This window comes from Quercus robur, chromosome 8 (assembly GCF_932294415.1).
Source record: "Quercus robur chromosome 8, dhQueRobu3.1, whole genome shotgun sequence".
In the NCBI taxonomy this organism is placed as follows: Eukaryota; Viridiplantae; Streptophyta; class Magnoliopsida; order Fagales; family Fagaceae; genus Quercus; species Quercus robur.
In genome coordinates, this window is record NC_065541.1 from 16,525,683 (window position 1) to 16,537,822 (window position 12,140).

Consider the following 12,140-nt stretch of genomic DNA (forward strand, 5'->3'; position numbering starts at 1 on the left):
CCTGTGGGCCTTTCAAGGCCTTTCCCTTATTCCTTCTTAGTAATTCCTATGAGGTTGGCCCATTGGGCTTTTTGCCTCATTCCTTCTTCCTTGGACCCATTCAAGAACCTTTCTCATTTCTTTAAGAGGGCCATCTCACTGTGTTCTATCCTTTGTTCTTTATGGGAATTCTTTCTCTTTGAGCCCCTTGCTTAGGCCGTGCTTATTCACTTTCTAGCCCTTAAGGGTGTGGCACTATTGCTTTGCTTCTACTCTCTAATCTCTCCCTTCTTTTTTTTGGTTTGGTTTGGGCTTTTCTACCATTTGACCTTTGTGTCCATATTATCAAAATTGGGTATCAACACTCATAAACAACATAAAGCAATAAAACAACAAATTATATTTTGTTTGCTCACATGCCAGTCATATGTCGATTTCTTAATCCTTACCACTTTTGTCTAAGCTTGTTCACCATTGGCTCTTAGCCACCATCCTAAGGGAGAGACATTTTTGAATTAGAACTTGAAGTCTCATTAGAACTACTTTTTTTCTTTGTTAAGAAACAGGCTAAATAGATTATAAGTAGCCTTAAAACCCCTTTTTTTTAATTTTTTTTTTTTTATTGAAGATGTCATTTTAAGCCTTTACCATTCAAATAAGATTCATATCATGCCACCTTCTTGGGAATACAATTGTGTTTAACTTACAAAATGTACAATACAAATATCAATTAGGAGATATATAATAGATAAATTCTATATCCACAACACTTTCATAACACTTTCACAACAAATCCTAGATGACAAGTCGTTATTGGTTTTAATTTAAAACCACCACTGAAATTACTTTCTTGCCTACCAATAACAACCTACCACTTAAAATTTGTCATGAAAGTTTTGTGAAAGAGTTGTGGACGTAGCACTTAGTATAATGTAATGGATATGGAGTTTAGCTATCGAGCCTTTAACAGTGTAATAGTAATTTCATTGGTTGAAAGTGATGGGTTCTCGCTTGATGAAGACAATTTTTTCCCTACCAAGGAAGTAGGCTCTTTAGGTTCAGGTAATGAACTTTCTCCATGCAACATCATAACCACAGATGACATGTTAGGCCGATCCTCATGATGTTGTTGCAAACATAAGAAACTTATACGAAGGCAACGAACGAACTCGAATAGGATGCAACTATCCTCTAAGCAAGTATCAATTAGTTCTAAAGGTTTGCCATCTTTCCATAAATTCCATGCCTGAAAAAATTAAAATTTTCTTATCATTATTTGTATAATTATATGTAAAATGAAGAGTCAACACTTTTGAGAACTTACATGTGCAACAAGGTTTAGACCTTGGCTTGGATGGAAAGACCTTCGATTTTTCTTTCCACTTAATATCTCTAGCAACAATATTCCAAAACTATATACATCAGATTTCACTGAAAATAGACCATCAATGGCGTATTCAGGTGCCATATAACCACTGCAAAACATCATTAAGAATAAAAATCTTTGAGTAGGAAAAACAATGTTGACAACAGAGCATGTTAAGAATTCTTACTAAGTTCCAACCACTCTATCTGTATTTCCTTCAGTTTGATCTCCACCAAAGATTCTAGCCATGCCAAAGTCAGAAATTTTTGGGCTCATCTTACTATCAAGTAATACATTACTTGCCTTGAGATCTCTATGTATAATTCTCAATCTAGAATCCTCATGAAGATATAGAAGCCCTCGTGCAATCCCACAAATAATATTGAAGCGCATAGACCAACCTAAAACATTAGCTCTCGTTTTATCTGGCAAGTTTCTCATTTGTGTTAATACTCAGTCCAATTTGGACAATATAAGAAGAAATTGAAATTGAAAACAATAAATTAATGGAAAAATTTTTCCTCCAAACCAAGTTTGAAAAATCTCCTCCCATCCATTATGTGGCAGTTCATAAAACCATTCATAAGTATTAAATTGCATGATTCATTAAATCATTTAAACAGAGCATTTGACTATTAAGTAGAGTGTGTGACTCAAACTAAATAAGTGTAGTTTTTTAAGTTGTCACTTAGTAGGTTGGAGGAACTTTTTATCTAAATTGGTTTGGAGAAACTTCGTCCTTAAAAAAAATCATAAAGTTTGGCAAGAGTTATTAAGTTTTTGAGAAGTTCATACCAAAAATAAAGGAGTCTAAGCTTCCGTTGGGCATATATTCATAAATTAAAATTATCTCCTCTCCTTCAATGCAATAGCCCAAAAGCCTAACCAGATTACGGTGTTGCAATTTAGCAATCAACATAACTTCATTTTTAAACTCATTCAATCCTTGTATAGAACTTCGTGAAAGCCTTTTCACGGCAATTTCATGTCCATCTGTTAGTATACCCTGTAAATTCACATTTGTAAGCAGATTTTATTGATATAGAATATGATGATAACTACTTTTTCTATGGTCATTATAAAGTTATTTTGTAGATTTACCTTGTATACAAGTCCAAAGCCTCCTTCACCTAGCTTGTTATCACTTGAAAAGTTGTTAGTGGCAGTGACTATGGTTGCTAGGCTGAAGAATGGGACCTCTAAGTCTTCACTTTGGAGTTCAATGTTCTGGTCTAGCATCTCATTGTTCTCCATGTTATCTAATAAGAGCAAGATTGGCTTCACATTAAACAAAATAAACTAGAATATGACAACTATTAAATTCGGTTCAACCTATTGATTATAGAGCGGAATTGTTATTTAATTTCAAATTAAATCAATTATATGATCCAAAATGTCAATATTAACAATCAAAACAAAAAGTCACCATGTCATCTTGCAAAATAGTAAAAGCGATAAAATCATGAGACACATGATATGATATTGAAGTGGAAAACCAATGGAGAACTCATCAAAAGGGAAAACTACAATGGTAACTTATCCTAACTAACGGTAACCTATCCTAACTAAGGCAGCCCATTATAAAAGGAGTTTCACAATCTAGACCAAAACCTTTGTACTTAGGCTCTATAATCCCAGGAGATAACTCACTGTTGTGACCACAACAACTTCAGAACTCTAAACTTCTTTTTTGGATTTCTTAACAAATGATATGTTCACGTCAACAAACTAGAAACTCTAATGCAGTCTATGACACCTCCTTGAAGATTTGACCGACAATTAACTCAATGGAAGAAAGGTTCCGTGGTTTCAAACTTCGGATCACAAGTTCATAAAAATTTGGAAGGCTTCCTTAATGATAACTCATAGAATGAAAGGCATGGGTTTTCTCTCTAAAAGCTTTGAGTTTTTGCATCTATACCCTCATTGGAAATCATGCTTAGATGGTTTAAATAGGTGCTTACATGTAGGATTAGAATTCTAATAAGAATAGGATTTGAATTTTGTTTCCATAATTGTCGCTTAAGCAAGAGTCGAGTGAGGATCAGGCAAAGCCTCGCTAGCCATTTGGGATGCAAGTATTTACTCCCTTGAGTGAACCTTGGTTTCCACTTGAGCAAGCCTCTTCAATCAACGATACTTTAAGCATATTTTTAAATTTCGTTGACAAAATACTAACAGGTAGAAGAATACTCCCCATCAATCTGAGGCCCCTTGAGTAAATAGTTCAAGGCAGTGAAAAAAAATGACCCACCATAGAGTAGTGCATAGATTCCAAGAAAGATGTAGCGTGCAAGAAGATACCAATAAATGTTTGACATGGGCATAGGGCACTAAGTGGCATTAGCAATATGTGTAGCAACGGTACCAAGGAGATGCTACAAAAAGACCTTTCTCTCTCCTACAGCTTGTAGGAGAGAGAAAGTTTTCTCTCCCCCTCTGTAGGAGTTCTTTTCTCTTGGTTTTAGTACAAGTTCTCTCCCTCTGTCTATACGGGTTCCTTCTCTGAGTCTTTGTAGCCCACAAAGTCTGATTAAAACTCCTTAGCATCATGAATCTTGCAATCACTGGGGGCTTTCAGCATTTTCAACGTACAGATAAGGAAGATGAAGTTACGGCTTCAACCTTGCGACCGGACCTGGGTTTCAAATCTATGGTTTGTCCATTTCTCATCAAGGTAAGTTTGTTTTTCTGGAGGATAGGTTCAGATCTAAAACCTGTAGATAGGGAATAAAGGTCCTCCAACTTATGTTCAGATCTTTCCAACACTAGATTGGAAGTATTAAAGAAGCGGACACGAAGAATGACACTTTGTTTTGGAATCCTTTCTCACCTAGACAAAATGATCTTAGGCTTTGATCCTAAACTGTTTATAGGCTAATTGAGAAAAGGAATTGGCAGATTAAGTGAGGTAAATTCCAACCTTGGCTTCCAAGAGTCAACAAGCTCGAGGTTTGAACATGTCACCAAGCAATTTATCTTGGCTTCTGACAGTAGGTACTCGATCTCTAGCCGCAGGTTGACACTGGAATCTTAGACTTCAACTAGAAGCGATTAGAATGGCTATGTCTAGTAGCATAGTGGCCGAATTAAGTAGCATGTGGGGTTCTATTCTTCCTAGGTGGCCGTATAGAGATAGGCTGTGAGACATATTATCTACCTATGAGATGGTTCCCTTTATCTACTCGAGTTTGCTCTAGCTTAGCCCAATGATTTAGCAAGGGGGACAAACATAGTTTCTGTGCCGCAAGACATAAAAAAGGATGGGACAAAGGATTCTACATCGATGTACCTTAGGCCAGTTGTTTCAAAACTTAGCTTCTGAGAACTTCCCTTTATCTTTCTAACTTGGCTCTAGCAAGACCTAGCTCACTTTCAAGTTCAGTCACCTTTTCTACGAGTGATTCTCATTATTGTATGTTTCAGCCAAATTTTTGGCTTCATGTAACTCCACTACTAGTGCCTCTTTCTCTAGCTCTCCCTCATTTAACTTCTTAATGGCTAATTCAAAAGTTTTCTGGAATTTGATACACTCCATATAAAGTTTGTTATAAGTAGTTTTGTAGGGTGGCATCATCACATAATTCATCCTTAATGGCTTGTTTAGATTGAGGGTGTGGTGGTGATAGTTAGCATTTAGTTCATCTAAGGTTTGTTTGGATTGAAGTGGATGGAGGGAGAGTAGAGTAGAGTTAGGCATTGCTCTTCAACTCATCACTCTTGGTGGCATTCATATCCTTACTGTTTGATTTCAAATAATTTGGGAATTTAGCCTTGATATGTCCATAACCAAAACACTCATGATGCTTGATAACTTGATAGTTCTGTTCTTTCCTACCCTTAACCTCTCACTAAATTCATTCTTTGGTAGCTCAAAAGTTCTATGGGTTTTGTACTTGTTCTTACTCTTTCTAAACTATAGAAGGTTTTTAAACTTTTTAGCCAAAAGAGCTTTATCATCCACTTTCACCTCATCCTCATCTGGGGTATAACTCTCTTCTTCTTTAACAGTTTTCAGAGCAACAATCTTGTTTTTATTAGTTTAAGGTAAAAAGAGGTCATATGTCAGTACTGTTAGGACATATGTGATTTGATGTTAGGAACATATGTCAACTTAGAATTGGCTAATCTTTTGATAAAATGCACTTTACTTGTAATTGGGTAGATCTAGAATATGTTTAATACTTTAAGAAATAAGGTTTCAAGTGCAAGTGTTAAAGCCATACAAGTCAGTCCAAGAATCAAGTCAAAAAGTGTAGGATTTTAAATCTTGACAGCTAGCATCTATTGAGGTTTAAAGAGAGTTGTTTCAACTCGAAGCTCGACAGCTGCTCGACAAATAGGATATCTGTCAAGGTTTATGAAGTTCTAATTTTTAGTTCTAAATTTCATCCAATCCGTGAATGTATGTTTGAATTTTCTTTTCTCACAACCCTAAATATATATAAGAATTATTTTTAGGGTCGTAAAAGGTGACACAAGTTGCACAAGAGCACAATTCCACAAGTGTGAAAAAGAATGTGACCTGAAACCTAGTTTGCCCTAGTTCTTGAAGAAGCTGTTGTGTTTGTACACCATAGGGTTTTGTGATGAACTGAAGAACTTTACAACCAACATTCTTCTTAAGTTGGTGATCAAGTCGCGTACTGGGATGCCCTCAATTGTTTAGTCACGTACTAAAGCCGTGTATTGAAAGGATAGATTGTCACTATAGAACAAGTTCAATTAGGTATTGGAGTAAGAGTTCAACTGTAGATTGGTATAAGGTACTAAGATTCCTTTACTTGTAACCGCTTGTTTTGATAATAGTGAATTCTCGGGAGTGATGACCTTAAAATCACTCGGTGGGGTTTTTGCCATGTAGGTTTTCCCTATTCATAAACAAATCACCGTGTCAATTTAATTTCCGCTGCATTCTTAGTTTAATTTGTGATTTATTTGTACTACCACGCATATTGCTTGTTAATTTGATTAATTAATAAACTTAGCTAATTAATCAATTAATTTATCACAAGAGATCAATACATTTTTAGCCTATCAAGTACTGATCCAACTAATTCTTCAATCTTGATAGTGTCAAGATCCATACTCTCCTCTATTATAGTGTGGGTTTACGACGAAACCTCTTAGGTAAAGATCTTAGGACTTTCCTAACAAATTTGGGCTCAAGGATATCTTTTCACCTAGGTTAAAGCTAGAGTTTACTATGTCATTAAATTTGGCATAGAATTAATCAAAAGTTTCATCCTAAACTCATGCTAATATTTCCAAATTCAGAAGTTGACATTTGAAACCCAGAGTTTCATATAACTTTAGTTCCCTGATTTGTAATTTCTAAGACAGCCCAAGCATCCTTAATAGTTTTAGACATAACGATTCTTCTAAATTCTTCTTGAGAGATAGATGTAAAGATGGCATCTAAGCATTTACTATTGCAGTTATAATCTAAGAGTTATTCCTCGGACCATTGTTCTACTAGAATTTCAGTTTTGGTCCTACCCTTTTCAACATATGTTAAATTTCAGAATTTGAGTCTACCTATGCTTTGATACCAATTATTAAATTCGGTTTAGAGTCCTCAATTAAGTTTTCAAAATAACTATTATTTAATGTTGAATTAACTTATCACATGATCCACAATGTTGATATTAACAACCACAAAACAAAAAGTCACCAAGTCATAAAGTAAAATACCAAAAGTGATAAAAGCATGGGACACGTGATAGTAAAGAAATGGAAAATTGATGGAAAAATCTCCAAAGAAAAAACCATTATTAGGGGAATCTATCCCAACTAATGAATCCACAAGAAAATAAGGAGTTTTATAATCTTGAACAAAATCTTTGTACTTAAGACTTCACAATTCCAATAGGTAATTCATTGTTGTGACACACAACAGGTTTAAAACTTTGATCTTCTTCTTGTATGGATCCCTTCATGAATAGCATGCTTGCGTCAATGAATCAAAACCTCCAGTACACTCTAAGGTGTCTCCTTGAAGAATTGATCTAAAGTGAACACACTAGAAGAGACGCTCCGTGGTTTCAAACTTTGGATCACAAGCTTTTTATGGAACTAGAAGGATTTTCTCATAAAAGCTCATGGGATGAAATACGTGAGTTTCTTTCTAAAAGCACCTTTCTGCCTCTATAATCTAAGTGGAAATAGTGCATAAGATGATTTAAGTAGGTGTTTATATATGGGGTTAGAATTCTAATCATAACAGGATTCAAATTTTGTTTATTCAATTCTCACTCGAGTGAGCCTTGAACAAGAGTTAGGTGGGGCCTTGCTTGAGCAAGCTTTAATGAGTTGCTTGAGCCTGCATGTACTTACTTGCTTGAGCAAGCTTGGTTCTCCACTCAAGCAAGTACATAAATTAACTCATTCTTTTTATCCTTTAAATTTCTATTTTAAATTAGAATAATCCTTGACTGTATATGTGTCATTACATTAATGAAAGTAGGCTCCCCTCCAATGTTTTACTTTTCATGCAATTACTTAATTGTGACATCATGTCTATTTTCTTTGCAACTATGAATTACTTCGAAGTTAAATAGAGTGTAGTGACTTAGCCTTGAATGTGCTTGTTTTAAGTTTTGGACTTGGATTAACTTACCGAAAATAACTTAGTACATCGAGGATAGAATGAGACCAAAGAGATACCTCGAAGTGAAAATTTTCATCGAATAAACACAATTGCTACAAGTACTACAAATGATTCAAGTTTGCTCAAAATCCTAGTCTAGTGACATTTTTTGACTTGTGTAATTATTTCAAGAAGCTTATACGAATTTTCTTACTTACCGTGGTCTTTTCTTTTTATTATGTTCCAATAGCTATACAACAAACTCAAGGTAGAAGCTTAATGATGCCTAAAATTTGGAATAAACTTAGGATGATCTGAAATGGTCTAAGAAAGCGGTTTAGAAAACAGTGTTGGATCCAAGTCGTGTTGTACGAGTCCTACAGCTAATGTCATGTTGGCGTCACTTGCTTACAAGGCAGAAGTGTTTAACGTGGCACTTTAAATGGTTGTGTTAACGTGGCACTAACGTGACTAGTGACTTGGCAGACGATGGGTGCTAACATGATTATCTTCTGACAAGTTGAAGGATCGGGTTCAGCCAAATAAGGTGGCATGTGGGATGAAGGTGATATGACACGATGATGTCACGCTGATGTAAGAGGGCCAAATGATAGTGACAATTAAGAATTAACTTTGGGTGACACGTGACATCGTGAAAGCGTGTGAAGGGATGATTTGTAGATTTTTATTTTGAGAGGTCACTTTTTTTTTCTTTTTTTTTTTGGGAAGAGATAATATGGGTTGTTGGTTAGGCCGCGTGTACTTTGCTCCCTTCGTCGACTTGAAAAAAAAAGCTTTGGACAAGTGGGGTAAATGTCCCTCGTGAATCGTTGAATAAGAGAAAATGAGTCCAAAACTTCAAAGTTTGACTCATGTGTAAAATGTTTACTGGCCATGATCTGTATAGTGAAAGACAGAACGGTGTATGCTATCTGTTGGTGAGAGTCGGGAATAGGAGAAAATACACCTGTTTGGTGTATGTTTCTCCCCTCACAATTGGTGCGATCCTCGGCGGAAGGATTCTATAAGAGTGAGGAAACATATATCTGAAACAAGGAATACTTCCTCCGTGAATAGATGCAGATAGTGCGCAAAAGCGTATGCAAAGACGGTCACCCAACTTAAGCTGTTGGAATCGCCCAATGGCCAAGGAAGGTGGAGAATGAACACGATGCTAAAGAGGATGGCACCGTGCTGCCAATGAATCAAAGACGAAGAGCACTGGTGGCTTTGAGAACAGCTGGGCGTTCTTGTGCCTGTGGTGGCAGCAAGCTAGGGTGTTTCAGATCTGTGTCTGCAGCTCGATATATATAGACTGAAACTGGAGATATGATTTGTGGGTGCAATAAAAGGACAAAGCATGTGAAGAAGCGGAAGTAATTGAAGGCCACAAACTCTGAAACGATGTTAAAATAAATTGAAGATGAAAAAAGGAGAGAGAGTAATGGAACACACGAGTTTTATGTGGTTTACTCTAATTAGTGAACACAGTGTAAAAGCTTCTTAACAGGGTGTACATAGGATTTTTTTGAGCCAATACATAAAATATAAACTCAAATAACTCAAAGTAGGTAAGAGAACGTAATATTACCTCTCAAGCTTTTCCTTTTGCAAATGCAGTAGGGAATCAAGAGCACCCCAAAAACTACGGCAATGGCAACCGCAACTATTACAATCACCTTCCTCTTTTGCTTATTTTTCAGCACTTCATGGTTGCATTTGTAATAGAAAAGAAAAAACATTTTAAGTGCAACAGACTTTAATGCAATAAAACAGATGGAAACATAGATTTTAGCTTTGATGGCTCATCAAAGTCCGAATAAAAGAGAAATTAAGATTATAGGCCCATACCTTGCTCTGTACCAGACATTCGAATATATATATCCTGGCTATTAGCATCCTGCTTGTTAGCTGCCATCTGTCTAATATCAATTAGATTCCCAAACCACATGGCACAGCCACTACCTCCATTTTTAGTATCTGAGTTTGAATAAGCCATACAGTTACAGTCGTTCAAACATTTGACTCTGCATTCCTCAAGATTCACACTTTCGTTCAACCAAGAATTCGTGGTATCTGGCATTTTGAGCCCAGAAAATTGAACAAAGCCAATTTTATCTTTATCCGGGCAGCTCAATTGCGTACTGCGTACACAACCCTTATCCCACTCTTCTGGGTTCCATGTTTGTAGTGATTTAGGCTTGAATCCTTCTACACATTGACAAATAGGTGACTCACCCATGATACAATTTCCATAAGGACCACATAAATTATAAGTGTCGCATTTGTCTTTTGGCAAATTCAAGAACATGCTCCATTCTTTTTTTTCTTCAACCCACACATAGCGCTGATACTGTGATTGTGATTGATTCAAAACTGCTCTTGTGATTGCAGACTTTTCAATCATTTCGAACATGAAGTATACCTCGTCCTTGTTGGAGACAAACTTGAAGTTGTAAAGCGGGGTGTCCTGTAACTCCGCCATACCACTGAAAAAATGGCCATTCCATGGGCCAGACCGGAAGTACTTCTGGGAGCCTTTCATCATGGCTAATTCTGGGTAATTATGAAGTTCAATCCCCCAACTCAGTTCTCCTGGAGAGGGATCATCTGGACTCTTCCATGCAGTTAGGCGCCTATCCAGCCCAATCCTTCGGTCCCATCCAAGCTTCATCCCTGCTAGCCACGTATCAGAAGGATAGTCAAAGCTTTGCCAAAAATAATTGTCTTCATTCTCTTCTCCTAATACTAGATTTCCTGAATCTAAGAGCTGTACTATTGGATTCTTGGCCACTTTTGTTTGATTTGCCGACCAAGCAAACGTCGAATACTGGCCAAGAAGAACAAGACTACCTGAACTGTTTACCATCAACATGCCAGACGAGTCTGTGATTGGATTGCCCCGGTTTGCTACCCAAACAACCGTTTTACCTGGGATATTGTTGTACCAAATTCCCAAGTAACGGTTATTGGAATTACCTGGACTGAAGAACCCCAGGACAAAGCCTCCATCTTTAGAGACCAAGGTTGCGTTCTCAATGTCCCTGAGGGATTGGGATTGAGAAATGCTGTTATTAGCAGCATCCGAGAATACAAAGTAGAAGAGAAGCAAACTGGAACTCAAAAGCACAGAAGCAAAGATGTCCATTGCTTTCTGTTCTTAGAGCTCTTAATTAGCCAATATGTAAAATTTAGACCCATTATTCTGAGCAAAGACTATAACATAGAAGGCCATGCATTGACTCAAGCTATTTGTTTCTTTGAAAATTCTACATTTCGTTGTCAACAGGAATTTCCACGTTACTCCTTTCGCAGACGTGGCGTTTATTATATGTAGTTTGTCTTGGTTGCTACTATTTATAAACCAGGATGTGAATGGGAAAGTGAGCACATGGATTTTGAAATTATAGAGCAGGATTCACGAATATTCTTCGATTGAAATTGATTAGGAAATGCGGCCTGCCACACATTCAGATTGGAGCCATATTTTTGTCTTATTTTTATACTTCCGTATTCAACTGAGAGACTTTGACTAAGTCTCAAGTTTGATCCAGGCTTATAGACAACTGAGAAACTTGGAATGTAAGAGAAATGTACATTTTGCAAAAAAATCTCCTCCACATTCCATCCTTTGCTTCTCTGTGATGGAATTTGTTCCCAGGCTCTCAAGAATATACCATAGTTTATTGAGCTGAAAATTTCTTTCTAGTTTCTCTCACGATGGCTGTACCATACTCTTTGCAAATTCCCACTTAATTTAATGACTACTAAATTTCCAACAAATTATGGTACGAAGCTGGAGAAGAAATAAACTAAAGCGCCAATTAATATATTGACAAGTACTTCCTATAAAAAAATATTGACAAGCACGAATTTGAGCTTATTAAATTTTGTTTTCTTTGAGAAGCTTTTGATCTAGAATCAACTCTAATACAATTTCTGTTAGGTTCTAAAGATTTAGGATTAAATGTTTAGAATTTCAACTTGTATGTGTTGGCAAACCGTGAACAAAAACATGTTTAAGATAGTTGTTAGACATTGCTCAAAGTGGTTCAGGTCAAGACTCAAGAATGTACAAGGTAAAAGAAAAAGAATTATTTTCTGTGAAGTTTGACTATTCAATTGGTGAAGCTCGATCAATCGAAAATCGCAAAAAAAGAATTTCTGCAGATGTTTAAACAGGCCTAAGTCCGCGAAAACGTTTAG

At 36.4% G+C, this 12,140-nt stretch overlaps 1 protein-coding gene across 2 annotated transcripts; it reads right to left on the reverse strand.

Annotated features, from left to right (window-relative positions):
- Positions 1-629: 629 nt before the first annotated feature.
- On the reverse strand, positions 630-11,192 carry LOC126694802 (receptor-like serine/threonine-protein kinase SD1-8). 2 transcript variants are annotated; one of them, XM_050391298.1, is made up of 7 exons: positions 9,786-11,186; positions 9,526-9,639; positions 2,447-2,604; positions 2,141-2,351; positions 1,533-1,770; positions 1,304-1,454; positions 630-1,225 (listed from the first exon to the last, which is right to left on the reverse strand). In XM_050391298.1, the coding sequence occupies exons 1-7, from the start codon at positions 11,080-11,082 to the stop codon at positions 932-934; spliced, it is 2,463 nt and encodes an 820-aa protein (XP_050247255.1). In that variant the 5' UTR covers positions 11,083-11,186; the 3' UTR covers positions 630-931. The 2 variants fall into 2 exon arrangements, with proteins under 2 accessions (XP_050247255.1, XP_050247256.1); XM_050391299.1 differs by lacking the exons at positions 2,141-2,351; positions 2,447-2,604 and having other exon boundaries at positions 9,786-11,192.
- Between the last annotated feature and the right edge of the window lie 948 nt (positions 11,193-12,140).